Source organism: Pseudopodoces humilis, chromosome 8 (genome assembly GCF_049639895.1).
Source record: "Pseudopodoces humilis isolate 2021_Gansu_Grassland_sample_001 chromosome 8, ASM4963989v1, whole genome shotgun sequence".
NCBI lineage: Eukaryota > Metazoa > Chordata > Aves > Passeriformes > Paridae > Pseudopodoces > Pseudopodoces humilis.
The window spans coordinates 9,112,261-9,130,587 of NC_142207.1; the positions used below are offsets into that span (position 1 = coordinate 9,112,261).

The 18,327-nt window shown below is 39.9% G+C and overlaps 1 protein-coding gene across 2 annotated transcripts in view; it reads left to right on the forward strand.

Moving 5' to 3' along the window:
* The window catches only part of OSBPL11 (oxysterol binding protein like 11), a 50,924-nt gene extending 34,390 nt beyond the window's left edge, over positions 1-16,534 (forward strand). For both annotated transcript variants that reach the window (XM_014249525.2, XM_005519638.3), the window contains exons 7-13: positions 3,331-3,476; positions 5,454-5,594; positions 7,582-8,080; positions 9,445-9,631; positions 12,235-12,417; positions 13,031-13,184; positions 14,544-16,534. In XM_014249525.2, coding sequence (XP_014105000.1) covers positions 3,331-3,476; positions 5,454-5,594; positions 7,582-8,080; positions 9,445-9,631; positions 12,235-12,417; positions 13,031-13,184; positions 14,544-14,621 — 1,388 coding nt within the window. In that variant the 3' untranslated portion in view covers positions 14,622-16,534. The remainder of the gene's footprint in view (positions 1-3,330; positions 3,477-5,453; positions 5,595-7,581; positions 8,081-9,444; positions 9,632-12,234; positions 12,418-13,030; positions 13,185-14,543) is intronic.
* The last annotated feature ends 1,793 nt before the right edge of the window (positions 16,535-18,327 follow it).

Sequence of the window (18,327 nt, forward strand, 5' to 3'; positions counted from 1 at the left end):
TCCATTTCTAGTTAAGCATTAAAATACAAAACTCTGAATTTGCACTGGTTGTTACTAATATTAGTTAAATATCAGTGTTCTTGTTTTGAGTTACTGCCTTATTCTAAACTACAGTCTAAAGAAATGTGTTGTATTCTAGTCTGAGGCCAGAACAGACTAGTCAATGAAAATTGCTTAAAGGTTGAGAAAAATAGAAAATCTCTTTTAATAAACAACTGACCACTCCAAAAAAACAAACAGAACCCCCCCAAACCCTGCTGCTGATGGGTGTGGAATATGTGCAGGCAGCAGACAAATATGTTGCCATGTCTGCACAATTGGTCACTTCTATGCAAGTAAGAGCTTAGTGGAATTGTTCTACCTGATTCATGTGCAGTACATGGAACTGAATGTAGTCATAATTGTTTGTAAATTTTGCAGCTTGTTTTTGTGACTTTTTGTGAGGTTTTTAGGATTTTCAAATACTTCTCTTGCACAACAGATCAGTAGATATAGTAAGTGTGTAACAAAGTACAAATGAGTTGTCTCTCCCTTTATCTGTCCCATATTCTTCTCATATTTTTGGTGCCTGCTTTGCCAGGGCATATTATTTCAGAGCTGTAATAGATTTTGCTTCCAAGATGAAAAAATGTTATATAAAAACATTAAAGCTATATAAAAAGTGTTTATGATTCTGAAATCACCAGAGGCATTAAAAGAGAATATGTGAATAGATTTATTCAATCTTTTTGCTGTATTTCAGTTCAAAATTTCATTTTAAACATAAAAAAACTGGATGGCAACTCTTGAGATATCTGTCTGAACTGTGAAATTATCGTGAAAGAACTCTTCCTAGTCTCTGAGTTTTTTGACTGTTGGTGCATAACTGTGGGAGATACACATGAGAAGTATTTTTGTTTTGGCATTTTCACATATGCAGTACTAAGATGAATTTTCGACTTATATCTGAGGGCATAAGTAGGGTCCAATGAGCACCACTGTAATAACTTAAGATAGTTTTAGTTTGGGTTTTTTTTTGACAAGTGGTGTAGGTTTTTAAATTTTTAAACCATGAGGGCAAAAGCTTAATTCACTGACTGCTCTTCAGTTGGTATCTGCCTGTTATGGCCAAGTCTAAAAATACTGCTTGAATATGTCCAAATCTTGAAGATTTCTGGTGATATCCTGGGGAGGTGGATGGAGAAGAGAGGATCAGCAGATTGAATAATGCATTACTGGGGCCAGAGTTAAAAAGAGACCATTAAAAGAATACCTGTGTCTTTCTGCAGCCTTCCATCTCCCCCCTGCTGTGGCCTTTCTCAAGACACTACATTTGTTCCTTTCAAGGATTACCAAGAACCTTTAAATTTATTTCTTTTTTAATCCATTTAGCTCAGATTTCTCCTGTTGGCTAAGGAGGGATACTTTTGATTCAACTCGTGAAGCCAGGCTTAAAAACCAAGGATTAGAAATAATGTAAGAGTGCCAGTTTACTATAGACTGTTAGATGACAAAAAAAACCCAAATCAATGAACAAAAAAAAACCCAAAAAAAACCAGTCAGAAGACTGAAATTATTACCCCAACACATCAAAATGTATTCTGAATCACAAACTTAAAGATGAACAAGAAAGTTCCACCTTTTCCTAAATTCCAGTCACAAGTGGTGTGCGACAACAATTTGCAACTCTTGAAGAAAAATGTAGGAAGTGAAAACTCAAGAGGTCTGTACTGTACCAGAGAGGAAGTGCTGACAACTGTTTAAAAAGAAATTGGTAAAGGCTCTAGAGGAGGAGGATGTCACAAGTAAGGGGAATGGCTTGTGCCTATGCAAAATAGCTGAGGACAGATTTGTATATGCTCTTCCAGTGGAAGAGAAATCTTAAGGTGGTGTCTTGTCCATTCACAAAGATTAAAACACAGCTGGTAGCTCAAATCTTCCAAAAATTCCATCTTAACAGCAAAAATTAAACAGAAAATGTAATAAATAAGGTTATTTTATATGTAACTGATAGAAAATATTAAAGGGAGGCTATTGGGTGAATTCAGGCTAATACAGAGGCAGTGAGTGTGGATTAAATGCAGCCTAGAACGAACGTGCAGTTAGAGATTAGTGTGTTGAAAGTTACAGCTTAGAAAGCAGATGTCATGGAGAGGTTTTTAAGGCAAGTGAAACCTTTTCAGAAAGATGTGACAGCAGCATTCTGACCATCTTACTTTTTGACTTCTTTGAAACTTCTGTTTAAATAGCTTTAATTTAGCGTGGTCAGGAATTCTTGTTTCTTATGACGTAGTGGATTAATGAGTAATGGATGATGAAAATAACCTACCTGGCTGTGGGAAAGTTGTCTCAATAGCAAAGCTGGACTTTTTTCCTGCTCCAGTATTTTCCTGGTGAAAATGCTGCTGTTTATCTGAATTAAGCTCACTCTGCCTGTTTTGGTTGAGGATGTGACCTAGTTGCAGGTAACAGGGGTCAGGAAATACAGGATTGTGTATCATATGGGAAGAGACAACAGACACTGTAGTACAGATACCTTAGTATAGCACAGGGAACTGTTATCTGGTGGTAGAAATTCAGGTTTCCTAGTAATTTCTGTGTTTGCAACCCAGCCAAGATGGTTTGTCAATTTGTGTATTCTTCAGTTAAAACTGATTGGAATCACCTGTACATTTATTACCCTTTGAAAAAGAATGGAACATTTGTATTATTAATGAGGAACCTGACCCGTTCTGATAAATTAACTGAGAGTAACTAGAGATGCTGGGATCATCAGGTGGGTAATAGCTTTCCAAACCCTGCAGGTTTGGGGGTTTTTTTGGGTTTTTTTTTTATTTTTTTTGACAGCTATTATTTATTCAACACTGTGTGCCTGCCTTCTCGGCAGCTAAGAAAAGACAAGCACCCCCTCCAGAGAAAACAGTGGCAACAAAACTTCTTTAGGTTTTTTTAGTCTAGAACAGAGCTGGGTTTCAGAAGCCAATAAGTGGAAAGCTGTTTTTCTCATATATATTTTGGTACCAGGTAAAGAAAAGTGTAAGGGCTGCTTAACATTCCCATGATACTGGGCTCCTCCTGTAGTGTCTGATTACACCTTTCATGACACCAACTAGTTTCTCCAGTCCAAGTTGCATGTATTACAGCTCGCCAATCCCAGTGTTTGTGCTAATGATCACTGAAGGTGGTGTCTCATTGCACCACCTTTGTTTAGTGGCTGCTGGAGGCATTGGCTGCAGGAGGAATTGGCTGCTTTCAGCTTATTCCATAAAACTAGTTCTTTTGTTGGAAACTGCTGTTTACTGACCTTGCAGAGGATGAGCAAGCTTCAGCGCAAACTTTCCTTTGCTTCAGGAACGACAATCAGTTGGTTGGAACCGAAGATCTCCCTGGCAAACCACTTCAAAAATGGAGCAGCTCAGAATTTCCCAGCAGAGATAAACAAGCCAGAATCTGTCAGAGAAGAGCAGTCCATTGCAGAGCCCTGCCAGCTAACAAGGGTAAGGTAATGTGACATCCCATTTCTGTGGGGAATTATTCAGAGGAATACCTGTAAATGTTTCAATCATATTATGTGAAAATGATTTAATGACAGTTATTCTCATACTTTTGGTTAGCTGTTTAGGAGGAGTGAGGACAGTTGTGGTAAATGAAACTCTCTACCTTGTTTATTCAACACATTTTTGATGCTTTATGTAACTTGCTGTCAAGTGGAGGGAGCCAACTGGAGTGGCAATGCAAGGCATTGAAATAGGTTTTTGCACTTCATTATTTACTTGTTTTAGATAAAATGCAAGGGAATACTAGTTAACTGAAATTCATGACACTCTCAAAATAGGCCCAAGAAGAACTTCCTAAGCAGACAAAAGACAAAATTACTGGTCTTCAGCTATTACATTTCCCTTTATTTTCTAGGTCTTGTTGCATCTGTTTTTCTTAATCTGAGGAGCTCTCATCATTTGACTGCAGGGTGGCTTAATGCATTTGAAATACAGTTACAGTCTGTATCATTTTCAGCTACAGTCTGTATCATTATAACTGACAAAACGGATTTGAATTGCAAAACACTGAAGTAAAAAACCAGTAGGGATTATGATGAAGAACATGTTTTCCTAACTAAGCTAGAAAATCATAATTACATCCTCTTTATGCTAGTTGGTTTCACACAGTTGTTTGGCTGTGGCTGTGTAACTGTGAAAAGATAATGTGCTGTTTTATGTCTCTGCAATAGCACTGGGCTGTCTTACAGAAAAATTGAAATGGAAAGGATTTTTTTCAATTGCTATAGTTTATAGATTTTTAAATGGGTCAGAGTAGTTACTATTAAGTTAAAAAAAAGAAAAGATGAAACAAAACTGGGAGCTTTGAACTAAATCACTTAATTCCTTCCTTTCAGTAATTAAGCTAGTCACAGTTTGAGTACTAAATGTATTTGAAGTATAAATAGTGTTATCACTCCCCATAGGTATTTTCAGCTCCCTTACTTCTGAGAGCATAGCATAGCATCCTTGGAAAGGAGTCACCTCTGTGTACTTGTCATCAGAATTTGAACTCTGTGTGAGGGCTTGGCCCCCTGTTTTTCATGGCTGAGTGTTCATAAATCTGCCTTGAGCCAGGGCAGCTGTTCCAGGACAAAGGGCTTTGCTTATGCAGAGGCATATTGCTGCCTTCCTGTGGCATTCAGTGCCTCTCCCCTCTGCATCTGCCTCCCTCCAGCTGTTTGCTCCAGGAGGATATGCAGCTCAGAGCCCTAGGAATGCCACCCTCCCTCCTGCCTGAAGCATTTGACTTTGTGCTTGCGCTGTGCTGGTTGCTACAACAGTGCAGATGTAATTTCTAGTCTGTCTGCTTCAGTTACACAGACACCAACACCTGCAGTGTAGTATGCATGGGGTTTTGTTGTATTGAAACTACTCTTTTTTTTCTTTCACTATTACATATTTGCACTCACAGCAACATGATAACGCTTGTGAAGCGCAGCTTGGAGATACCAGGCATGACTGACGGTAGTCACAGAACTCAGAACTACAGTCTGACACAGTCTTTGGAGTAGTGATGGCAACACTGGAAAGGCTGAAGTGGTGTGGAGGTGGAGGGGGTTATTGAGGTGGTTGGAATTGCTGCTAGCTTTTGCTTTGCTGTTTCTATTTATGTGTTAGATGCTTGACATTCTGTGAATGCACAAAACTTGCAGGAATTTCTTTTAAGCTTTTTTCTTTTTTTCCATGACCCATGTGAGAGAGGGTGAGAAATCTGAGCCTGAATCCTCCAGATGGAGTCTGCAATGAGTTATCTTCATATCCATTCAAAATCTTCAGCTGTTGCTTATCTTGGGAGTAAATTCCATTGTGTAGCTCTCTGCAGGGAGTTTATTTAGTCTTTTTTCATACATGGGCAGTTAAATACAATATGAAATACTTTTTGAATACTGTCTGGCCAGTTACATCTTTGTGCTAAGTTTATGGCTCTTATTCCAGGAACCTGAAGAAATAAATCCAGATGAGGAGTTGGAGGATATCTGTGATGATAAGGAAGATGATCTAGGGGCAGTGGAAGAGCAGCGCAGTGTTATCTTGCATCTTTTGTCTCAGCTGAAACTTGGCATGGACTTAACAAGAGTAAGTAATTGAGGTGTGAAGACTGGCTGCAGTAAAAGTGAAGTATCATTTAAAACTCAACTCCTGTATTGAACAGTGTTGAGTTTAGTACAAAATTATGGACAGTAGCAACTTCAGGTCCCAGGATGATGTCCCAGATTGAGACAGGTTCAGGTGAAATGTGCTGACTGTCTTTTCTGTTACCTTCTTTTTATGTTTTCTACTGTGCTTTTGTTGCCTTTCCTCTAACGGCCTGTTTTCTTTCCAGTGTTTGAACCTCAGTCTTTTCATGCTGTTTTCTACAGTCTTCTCATATTTTTCTTTCTGCTTTCCTTCCATGATCTCTTTTCTATCTTGATAATGCTTTTCCACACAACTTGTATAACCCTACACCTGTGTCCATGCTGCTTCTGAAAATAAGTTTTCTTTTGGTTCCCCCTTATCTATCTTTAGATGCCTGTTTAAGCCACTTTCCTATTCTCATTTCTGTGTTTGCTCACAAGCAGGCAAGAACAAAGTTACACTGGAGAGAATTGGATTTAACACTTGAGTGCAGATCTCAAAAGCAAGCAGCTTGGAAAAATTGACACTCAGGTGCTATTAGCTTGGGCAGCAAATCTGGGAAAATCAGGCTGCTACCAGCTTGTGTTCAAGTTGTTCCCATAAAGACTTCTTGCCATAAGCACTAGGCACTTTGAAATAAAAAATGGATTTTACAGTAGCATGGAATGAGGAAAACACTCTTTCTTGGAATTATGGATTATTATTGTTTTTAAACCTATGTTTGTTGAGCACTAGCTGCATAGCCTCTAGAAACACTTGTATTGTGCAACTTGTTTCACAACTTGAGAGAGAAAACAAAAAGGTGGTGTGAACAGGCCCTGTCTGTGGGTCAGACTTAAACCCCTGCTGCTAAACTAGGAACTGATTAAGTCACTCTTTCACTTACATTGAAGATTTGATTTAGGATATCTTTTTCTCTTAGTTGGAACAAATTATTGAGCCTGTCTCCCACTTGTAACCTTTGGCTGTGTGGGGAAAATTGTGTTTATTTCAGAGGAGGCAAGGCACTGAAATGGACAAACCTGACTTCAAAACAAGTAATGAATTTGTTAGAATTGTACTTTATATCAGGGTACTAAAGTGAAAAGCTACTTAATACTTAAGTTTGATGTTGCAACAACATAGCAAGTGTATTCAGTTTAACTTGAATGTCTATTAAGTCTTATGTCTGTGCTTTTTCTCTTTGAATGCAGATGATTTTAAATGGATTGTCTTGATCTCACGGCTGAGATACACTCTGTGTTGCTGTTTACAACAGTTAGTTATGTCAGTTATGTGAGTGTAGCTATGTGAGGCTTGTTCCCACTGCAGAGAAAGAAAACACTGATGGTATCCACAGCCTTTCACTCTGGGGGGTTGCCCTTGGCTCAGGAAGGATGGGATTGCTGTTTTTTGTAGTGTTGAATGTAACTGTGAAAGTATAAGGTACCTCTGCTCAGAGACAGAGAGTCAACCCATCCTATGCTGCTTCTCATGGATGCTTGTCCTAGTTGCTGTGTGGAGAAAGGTTCTGTAAGCTCTCCAGAGCTGGCATAGCTTCCCAGCTTTCCTCTCCATTAGACCATACCTTTCCTAACTTCCACTCTGAACCTTCTTTGCTGTAGTTCGAGTTCCTTCATGCTTGTTTTCTCTTTCACAGGTATATGGGACACATTATCTCTTTGCAGCTCTTTCATGTTTTTGGGGGTTTTTACCTGATGCTCAGTCCCTTTTGATCTTAGTCCTACTAGTACTACTCACTGGGCTTTTTTTCTCCTTGTAAATTGTTTTTCTGGAACTTCTGATCACTGTATTTTGCTCACATCTTACAAGAGGAACAAGAGAGTGCACTCAGAAAGTGTGGTGTCCCAAAAAAGGACAGAATCCTTCTCCCAAGGACTTCTCTTATAAAATGCCTGTCTCAGTTTTCCTTACTTGAGCCTTATGACTTGTCTTTCATTTTCAGGTGGTTCTTCCCACTTTCATTCTAGAGAAGCGGTCGTTGCTGGAGATGTATGCGGACTTCATGTCCCACCCCGATCTCTTCATCGCCATCACGAACGGCAGCAGCCCCGAGGAGAGGATGATCCGCTTTGTGGAGTATTACCTCACCTCCTTCCACGAGGGCCGCAAGGGAGCCATTGCCAAGAAGCCCTACAACCCCATCATCGGGGAGACCTTCCACTGCTCCTGGAGGATGCCCAAGAGCAACGTGGCCACTGATGCTGGCACCAACTCCTCTGCTCACTCCCCCTCAGAGCAAGTAACTCTGCCTAAAGATCCGGAAGGCCAAGCGGAGCCGGACTATTACACGGTGAAATTCGTAGCTGAGCAAGTGTCCCACCATCCTCCTGTCTCGGGGTTTTATGCTGAGTGTGTAGAGAGGAACATGTGTGTCAATGCCCACGTCTGGACAAAAAGTAAATTCCTAGGAATGTCAATAGGAGTGACAATGGTTGGCGAGGGTAGGTGTAAATTCTGTCCTTTGTTCATTTTAGAAGTTTGTTAAAATATTAGTAATTTAATAGCAAATTCGATTTTATATTCAAAAGATACAAGTTGTCACTACTGTAAACAGCAAATTTTTAAATGGGAGGGAAAAATAGAAAGGTTTATGCTTTGACAAAAATCAGGATTCTATTCAGAAATAAAATATTGACTTTTAAGCCAAAGATCAGTTACTGTGATGTAAACTGATATTTATGAATTAATTTGCATCAGACATTTATTAAATAGAACTGTTGTTGCATTTCTCTGTATGGCACTTAATCTTCCTATGCACATTTTGATTTTCTTTAACTGGAAAAATTGGAACCTTTAGGGACAGAGAAGGGTAACTGCCTTCCAATTGTAATTTTCCCTTAGTTATTAGTATTTACTGCACAAGATGAGACAGCCTCTGTGTCCTCTGTGTATTATGTCCAGTACTTGGGGATTCCAGGCACTTGCTACAAACTATAAACTACACTCTGGACAAGGGAATGACCAAGGGAATGCCAGGGTATATGAAAGGCACATCTTTGGCTGTACAGGTGTAATTTATGAAGTTGATCTCTTGTAGGACTCTTCTCAAACCATAACTTTTCTCAGAATTTCCTGTGTTGTTTTTGTTGGTGTCAGACACCCAGGGGTACTGTGCCCCAGAGGCTGGAGCAGGCGGCAATTAGATGTTGTGCTGTTTTCTTGTAAGGGCAAGAGGGAGATCTTGTGCTTTTGGATTATTTATAGGAATCAAACCCACTAATCTTAAAACCCAAAGAAAGATTCTAGTATTTAATGACATTCTTGACATTTATTGCAAAAGTTGGTGTCAGGAAGGAGTTGGGTTTATCTTGGCAGGAAGATGCTGTAAGAATTGTTTCTGCTACCTGCCTTCAGATTGGGCAAGGTGTATTACAGAAAGGGAAAGCAAGAGTATTAGCCCTCCTCAGGATCTGCAGCTCAGGGAATTCATTCATTATTCCCTTTTGTCTGTGTAAGTCTTGTCTTGCCGTGCTCCAGAGCCATCAGTAAGACAGTGACCAGCCCTTATATGTGCTTCTGAAAAGTATGTGCATAGCATGGGATTGTACTTTATGGAACAGTATTATTGAGATAAATATGTTTTCCCAGAAGAGATTTAAATGCACATTACTCAAGTTAGTGAGGGAAAATGTTTGTATCTAGAATCTAATAATTGACACTCTAGTGTGAGTTTTTTAACTTTTTTTTTGTGTGAGGGTCTATGAGGAAAAGTAGCCAGATGTAGTATTGACTATTTGTTTCAACAACTTATTTGGCCTTTTCTGAAATGGTACTGGTTTACAGATCCTTGTATTTCTTCACACAGGTATCTTACATCTCTTGGAACACGGAGAAGAATACACCTTCTCTCTGCCCTGTGCATACGCCCGCTCAATTTTAACTGTTCCTTGGGTAGAACTGGGAGGAAAAGTCAACATTAACTGTGCAAAAACTGGGTATTCTGCAAGTATTAACTTTCACACCAAGCCCTTCTACGGTGGCAAATTGCATCGGTGAGAACATTTTGTTTGTTTGAAATAAGATTGATCTCACTTTTGGAGAACTGAAGCTTGCATGTAGTTCTGTTTCACTTGGTGCAATTTGAAAGTGACACATCATTTGGGTTTTTTTCCAGGATGCATCTTCCGCTTTGCAATAGCTATTCTTATGTCATAAGAGATAAGATAGAGGATGTAGTTTTACTTCAGTGATTTAATTTGGAAACTGCTTTGTTGTTTGCCTCTCTGAAGTTAGTCACAGATGTAGAGGCTTTTTAAAGAGAGATCTGTTCAAGGTACTGTAACTATTGAAAATTTGATGTGGTGATGATTGGACATTGCCAAAAGAATCTCTTGATGGGAAGCAGCAGTGTTGTCATGGTTACTCAGAGCGCACAGGAGTTGCTATGGCAATGGTATGGATTTTTTTGTAGAGTGACCCTTGTTGTTAGACCTCAGCTGGAACTCATCTGGCTCCTTGGTCCTGTACCTCTTTAGCTGGATGAAATAGAGGATAATGATAATGGACAGCTAGACATGTATCAGTCATGCCAAGATTACAAATAAGAGCCAGCAGTTTTTTATCACTAGTGCAGGTTCAGGCAGATAATTTGGTCTGCAGTGCTGGCAGTGGTTGTGTGTCAGAGCAGTGCAACTTGGAGAAATACAGATAATGAGAGTTTAATGGAGCAGTTCATACTGCACCTCAGTAATGAGTAATACAACTTTGTATTTACTTTCTGGTGACCAGAGGCAGTAATTTTGATATTGATATTAAAATACTGGATGTCAGTATTGTCTTATTGCCACACAATGCTTGGAAAAAATCAAGCTGTTAAAGCTGTGAAGAAGTAACTGCAGAGTCTGACTAGGCTCATCTCTGGCATCCTGTGGATCCAGGCTGTTCAGAGATCGTCTTGGGAGGAGGACAGGGACTCCACTATGTGTAATAGCTTTGGTGAGGTGTGGAAGTCGCAGGATAAGAAGAAGCACAAACTTAAGGCTACTTGCTTGTCAGCTGCTCTGTCTGCTGTTTTCAGTAATTGTTAGTGCTTCTTAACTTCCACAAAAGAGAAAGTAAATGTGCTTTTATTGCTCATGTTTTTTTCAACAAATCTTAAGTTTTTGTAATGGTAAACTGTGTGAGCAGCATATAGTTATCAGCCTGGGTTTTTTAAGATATTTCTCATGAGGTTAATTCAGGTTTGAGCTGCTGGACCATGGTGTGACAGAAGTCCTGGCAGCTGCCTCCTGCTGTAAGCTGGCTGTGAGCTTTCCCCCTTGCCCTGGAGATTCCCTGCAAGTCTGCTTTGGCTGGCATCCAGTAGCTCTGTGCTGGAAGGTCTCACCTGTGATACTCGTTTCATTGCTTGAGAGATAAATTTATCTATTTTGATGCTAGGACTTGGGGAAGACCGGTAGGTGCAGGCACAGTGGGAATAGACCAGTGTGTGTGAAAGAAGGGAAGTGGCACTTATGTCCTCTGCTCCCTTTTCCTCAGAGTGTGTCCCACTCCAGGTGGGAGCACAGAAGTGCTGCTTTCCACCCTGCAGGATGCAGTTGTTCAAAGGACATCAGAGCAAGCTGGTGGTGTGCAAGTTTGCTGTTCTGAGCTGCACACAATGGAAGTGTGGAAGGAGATATAGCCTGTGCTTTGTGTGAGCACTGATGAAATGCAGGAGGGCTGGAAAGTGGTGAGTTTTAGGGAGGTTGTGTACAGCTAACTGCAGTTTAATTGGAGCTAGAGACAGTATCCTTTGTGAATCCCGTAGCACCTTACAAGTGAGAATGTCTCAAGTCTCATTTGCATAGTGTACAGACCCTTTTATTTCTTTGTTTCTAGGAGAAAAGTTCTATTTGAGACTGGCAATTTGCTTGCCAAGCAATGCTCAAAAACTAGGTCAGGATGAAGTGGATGTCAGGAGGTCTTTGTGCAGGTCTTGAAGTTGAGAAGAAAAATACGCATCAGTGTGTGTAATTATGGTGATACTTGAGCATTATGAAACAGTTTGAATGAAATACTGCATGTTAGAAAGACGTTTTCCTTATCTTGTTATTGGCTGAGGTTTCTGTAGAAAAGACAGGGAACAAAAGCACTTCTCCTGATTCCTAGTTTCCTACCTTGCTTTCTGCCTTTGTGTGTCTGCTGCTTATGTGAGCAAACAGGAAAATGAGACCACCTATATATGGAGAAGGTTGAAATGTAAAGACACAAGATGAAGTGCCAGCAGATAGCGAGATATATTCTTGCTAGAAAGTTTAGTTTTTATTAAGTCTGAACTATGTGTCTGATGTGATACTTCAGGTAGATACTATCAACTGCTTGTTCTACGTGAATCAGCCTGTGTTAGTTCCTTTTTCATTTTCAATTTCCTTAAGAGGCTTGAAACAAGCTGAAGCCAAAAATGGAGTTTCCTGGGTAACATGAAGTGAACTAGAGCAGTGAGTGAAAGTCACTTTGCTCTTTGAGCTTCTCCACACAAATGCAATTCAAATAACTAACCTTTTTGAAGGCAGTGTGACAAGTTTGCAAACTCATTCAGGATTGAGTGATTATGCAAGGAACAGTCCTCAGGTTTCTTCAGCCATGGCTTTTTAAAAATGAATTTCTTTCCTAGAGTCACAGGTGAAGTGAAGCAGAACATGACAAACACGGTGGTGTGCAAAGTGCAGGGGGAGTGGAACAGTGTGCTTGAGTTCACCTACAGCAATGGGGAGACCAAATATGTGGACTTGACAAAGCTCTTTGTGACAAGAAAACGAGTCCGGCCCCTGGAGAAGCAAGGCCCCTTTGAATCTAGGTAGAGTATGTGTTTGCTCTTGTCTGACCCTTTTTGTCCTAAGCAGTCTGGTGAGTGCCTTAGGAAAACCTGCAGTTGCAGATAGGGTCACTGCTGCTAAGCACTATCCAAAAATACTATTTTTTTAATGTTTTCTAAAAATAAAAATCAAGCGAAAAAAAAAAAAAACAAAACCCTAGTGCAGGCACATGGCTGTTTACTTTTCCTCCTATTTATGAACAGAGGGTATTTTTTGAGTTCACAAAATGCTTACTAGAGAACAGAATCTCCCTATTAGTTTTGTTTTTATGCATCAGCTACACAGCAAGGCAGCCCCTGATATCTTCACAAGAAACTGCTTGTTGAATAACAGTTCCAATAGCAGCTTTAAAGGGTTTGCAAACAGACATTAGATTGGCAGTGCCAGAACCTCAGAGCCCTTCCTACCTGCTCCCAGTTGCTGGAGTAGCTCTCAGATTTGGCCATGAGCCCTCACCTGCACTACCATGCTCTGACCTGGGCTGGTTTGTCACATGTACATGGAGAGAGTGCCCCCGTTCCACAGCGATCCTGCAGTTTGAGGTGGCTGGCTGGGAAGCCTTTGGAGCAGTAAAGTTACCAGTTAATTTTGCAGGAGGCTGTGGCAGCACGTGACAGAGTCTCTGCGGGATGGAGACATCGATAAGGCTACAGAGCACAAGCGAGCCCTGGAAGAACGGCAGAGGAATGAAGAGAGACTTCGTGCTGAGACAGAAACACCTTGGTGTACTAAATACTTCCTTAAAGATGTAAGTTTCCAAGCAGTTATCTGCTATTGCTGAAGGCAGAAGCAGAGCTGTTATGCAAGCAGGGGCACATATGGGTCTGTGTCTTATCAGAATAGAGTATTTGGCCTTAGATCTTGCAGTTTAGCTTTGTGGGATTTATAGGAGTAAGTAACATAAGAATTCATAAGCATGTGAAGGTATGACTTCATTCTCCACTTTGTGAATGCTTGGATTTTGCATCAAAATGTTTTTCAGTTTTCTGGTCCTGTTTCTTTTACCAAGCACTTCCTTAATGGCACATGGAAAATAGTTTTGCATATACACATGTGCCCAAAGAAAATAATCAGTTGTACTAGTTTTGCTGAGGTTGTGTGTTTGTGTACCCAACGTATTATTGTTAGGAAGAAGAAATTGAGTTCATTCTCAACTTACCACTTTTTTTGTTCTTCTGCATTACATTTTGGATAGAACTTAATTGTTCAGTGTCTTAACCTGTACTTCAGTAATAATAGTAGTAGTAATAATGTAGTAATACTTTTAACAAGGGGAAGTGCAGCCTGCCCTGGAGGATTGGGGGATGCTGATAGAACTTTGAAATAGGCTTTTCTTGTGGTCCATGTGGTGAGACCTTGCTTGTCTAGAGACCTCTGCAAAGCCCTTTGCAATACGAGAGTTCTTGAGTAAAATTAATGCTGTAGTAGTTTAGATTCTCCTTACAGTGAAAGCTTTATCTGTTACACTGCAGTAATGTAATTCCCCCTCTTCTCCCCATAATTGTGATCTAGTAAGGGTTTAAAACATAGGCTAAAGGGTTTCTTTCTCTTGGACATATTCCATGTTTGTTTTGTCAAGTTCAGGACTAGCTCCCATGAAGGTTTTTGTTCTCTAATGCTGTGTTAGTATGATTAGCTCAAAGTTAGATAGTTGTATTGTTAGATTTGCAAAATATGAAATTCTGTTGCTAGTCCAGGATACAGATGTACTCAGAAAACATTCACACACGATCCTGAGCACTGCATTTCCAGGTAAGCAGTTGTGCTGAGGTAGAGCTGATAATCCTGGGTAGCTGCCTCTCTGCTGGCTGTTTATTTGGCTTGTGAAAGTAATTTAGATCACACAGTTGAGAAGAGTGGCTTTTTGACTGGGTTAATTACAAGTGCAGTCTGCTCCCAGAGAGCGTGGTGGCTCGGCAGGAGCCCGCACGTGTTCTGAAGCAGTGTCAGCAGCCTGCAGTGCTGATCTCTGTGCCTCAATCTGTGGGAGTTACAGACAGTAGCTCTGTCCCTCTGCTGTTCACAGCCATCAGTCTAATAGTTGTGTGAAGGCAGTTCTCCTAAGGCAGTGTCTTTGTGATAACCATACTTTCTCTTTAAATTGCAGGGAGATGGCTGGGTTTACCATAAACCCCTCTGGAAAACAGTCTCTGCCGCACAAACTCAGCAAACGGACAGTAACTAGAAAAAAGCTGCTTTAAGATGAGTTTTCTGATTTTCCTCTCCTTTTCCTCTGTCTCTCAGAACACAGTAATCACACTGAGTGTCCCCTTTTTATGTAATTGTGCAAGTTTAAATGAGCATAAAGAAATAAGAGAAATAAAGAAATAACTATACTAGGGCACTTTAAAGCTATTTTAAAAAAAAAAAAGAAGGTAAAAATCCAAGTTGTAGTCAAACCTGCCAGGTACATTCAACCAACTTGTTTTTTTTGTATGATCCAAGAGATTTTATCTGCATTGTGTAAGATTTCTTCTAAGTAGATCTGATTGCAAAAGCTGCCTGAGAGAAGAAGGAACTTGTTGGATTTTAGAGTGACATAAGAACTCTTTTGGAATCTGTGTCAAGCTCTTTAATCACTGAAACCTCCGCAGTACACAAGTAGACAACAGCAACAGAAAATTGCTGCTTTTATGCCCAGTAATTAACCTTCTTGGCAAAAACTGGAAGGGTGTTTGGAAGATGTGCCTGAAATCAGTATTAAGAAACAACTGGATCATGATGACCTTTCCTTCAGAGAGAGCACCTGCATGCATTGGAGGAATATGGGATGTACGTAGAGACTACTTTTCTTTTTTATGGATTTATAAAAGCAATTAGAAGTGTAACCATGGAGAAATTTTTCCTCTGAAACGTTTTAATATACTTGAAATAATTGACTTGAATTGGAAAAGTAATTTGAACACTTTTCAACTCTAATTTTATTAAATCTCTTTGAGTGACTGGTTTTTCTCAAGTTATAATATAATGAGATCTGGCCTGTTTTTTCTCCTCCAACTTCTCTTCCTGAGGACTAAGGCTTTCAAAATGAACAGAAAACATACAGTTTTGTATTTAAATTTCTCTGCCCATCTAATCGTTTCAGAGATGAAGTGTCAGTGTTACAAACTGTCCTTTGGGTTGTTTTGTTTTTCTCCTGTGGTGTTGTTCAGAACAAAGCAGTGAAATGTGACCTTGAATACATGGACTGTCGGTCCTGGTTTTTCATCTTACCATAAAGAAACCCAAACAAACATTGATTATGCTGAGGACTGGGTATTGATTTGAAACACAATCAGATATCAGGAAACTGTATTCAGGTACAAACATACCTTTTTTTTTTTTTCTCCTTTTTATAACTATTTTATTGAAGTCTAAGAATTGCTGGCAATTAAGAATAGTACTTACTATGGCTTTCGTTATTGTTGTAACTACAAGCTACCTTAATTTTTCCAACAGTGGTGCCTTAATCTGTTTTTTCTTCTGATGTAGTCTTCCAATCAGTGTATATAACATTATCTGCCACTTCCCAGCCATAGCAATGGCTGCACCTGATCCAGCATCATGAGAACTCACAGCTGTGTGATCTGGTAAGATGTTTTCCATAGAGAAGATGCAAGTGTAAGAATGCATCAGAAGGTTTAAATAACCATGTTAACTTTCAACACAAACTTTAAATCATGCAAAAAAAAAAAAAAAAAAAAGTTGGGTTTATGCACAACTGTTTTGATCCTCTTGTACATTTTTTTTTTTTTGCTGTGAAATGCACTGAGATCTCAATGCAAGTCATAGTCCGTTTATGAGAAGTGGGGGGGGGGGGAATAATAAAGCTACAAAATGATTCATTTGTTCTGTCTGCTTTCCTAGAGATCAGGTGACCAGGAAAGAGTAGGTGGTTGTTTGCTTACATGCTGGAGATCTGTCTGGGCTTTCCTTGGTCCCAAAAGTGGGATATTTTGGCACTATGTGCTTGAGTGGTAGCTATTCTCCAGAAGAAGAATGTTTTAGGCCCTACTTGTCTTGTTTGTGATATTCTATACAACCATCCTGTTGTGATAGTTTTGGATATCCATTGGGCATTTTCATGTTTAACCAGGAATAAAAATAAAAATTAAAATAGTGGGATTAGTTCCTCCTTGTTTCTGGGTCTGTGGCACATGTGTCTCCTTGGCCAATTCCAGGATTTGGGATAGGAATCGTGGTGGCAACATGTGAAATTCATCTGTGGTTCGTCAGCACCTGCACCAAAATGGGGCTGGTAGAGGAGATTAACACTGTATACATCTCATTGTTGTTTTATCCATGTCACATGGCACATCTGCTTTAAACGAACACCAAGGGCTGTGGTGCAAGGCCCAGCTTTTAATACAACAGTGGTCAGAGCAAAACCAAACCTTTTTCAGCTGAGCACACTCCAGGGATCAAGCTTAAGCTAACTAAAATACAGACTTAAAACTCAGTCACTAAACTCGGCTTAAAATTTTGGTTTGAGATTTGTCAAGGTGATGGCTGTAAATGAGACTGGCAAGCTTCCATGTTGGTCATAAACCCATTTGTGTTCTTTATATAATACTATTAGTCAAGTTATTTCTCTTCCTCCTTCATCTGGTATGCTTGTGGTTTCACACTAAGAAAGCTGTTACTAAATGAAACATTTATTGTTGTGTAAAAACAGACCTAATCCTGAAGAAATAGTTTGATACAATACATGGGGATGTTTCTAGGAAAAAAAGAGTGTGAAGCATTCCTTTGCTCAAGTGATCACCAGAACTGGAATGGTTCCTGATATGGATTTAGTTATGATGAAAATTTCTGCCTCTAGAAACAAAGGACATAGTTGAAAACCATTTCAAAAGAAAAAATCTAGCCACTAAATATCCAGCTTAAATTGTAATTGTGATTCTTCAGGGGGTGGCAAACACCCTGCAGAGAAATGGATGTATTTTTAACTCTGACCAGATTTGATTCTCTTGCGTAACTGGTGTTGTTTCCATCCGGTACCTTCTGGAGCAAAGGGAAGGGCTCAGTGCTGCTTCCTGTGTAGATACTTGATAGAGCCACAGTGTGTTCCAACAGGGAACATGGCAAAATAGGACATGGGCTTATGTTACCGTCTGTCTTCTTGGCTTGACTGGGCCTCACTGAAGTTAAGAGCAGAATTTTCATTGATCTCAGTGGTTTTAGAATCATAAACAGATCTTGGATCTTAAGTAAGTGGCTGTCTTTAGAGGTGCTGTGCAGCCTGCTGCTGCTCACAGAAAACAGTGTGACAAGTCAGTGCTGTTTAACACAGGCATTCAGGTGTGTAATCCTGATGGATATGTGTTTTGTGGGGAAAAAGATGCACTGTGTAAATTGGGTTGTTCAAGATTTTAGGCATGGGTATGGGAAAAGATAAAGTTTTTCAGCATAGTTATAGTATGAACTGTCAAGCCTAGGATGAAGTCTGTCTCCCCAGGAGAATTTGGATTTCAGCCATCAGAATCAGAGGTGCAGCCTTCAATGTCTAGCTTGCACAGGCTGGTGCCCCTCTGTCCCTGTCACCTGTGGGAAGAACAGGTCAGAGTGACTTTTAAATCCTTTTAAGCTTGGAAGAACAAGTGAACATATTCATCAGTGTGTCCAAACAACTTGGTGCAGAATTTGGTATGAAAATTTTGCATAAAATACTAAGGAAAGATTGGACAGCCTGGAGGGGAGTTTGGTACCAGGGTTCCCGTAGTTTTTTATCTCCATGACAGAAAGGCTGCCCCATGCTCTGTTTCTCTTGTGCAAGAGCAATGGTTAATATGTTAAAGAAATGATGCTGAAGTCAGGTGGGTTGGAAAAGGTGTATTTGGGGAACTGGGGAGGGTGTGCTTCAAGAGAAAAGGTTAACTTGAAAAATTGTGAGGTGTGAGGAGATAGCAGCC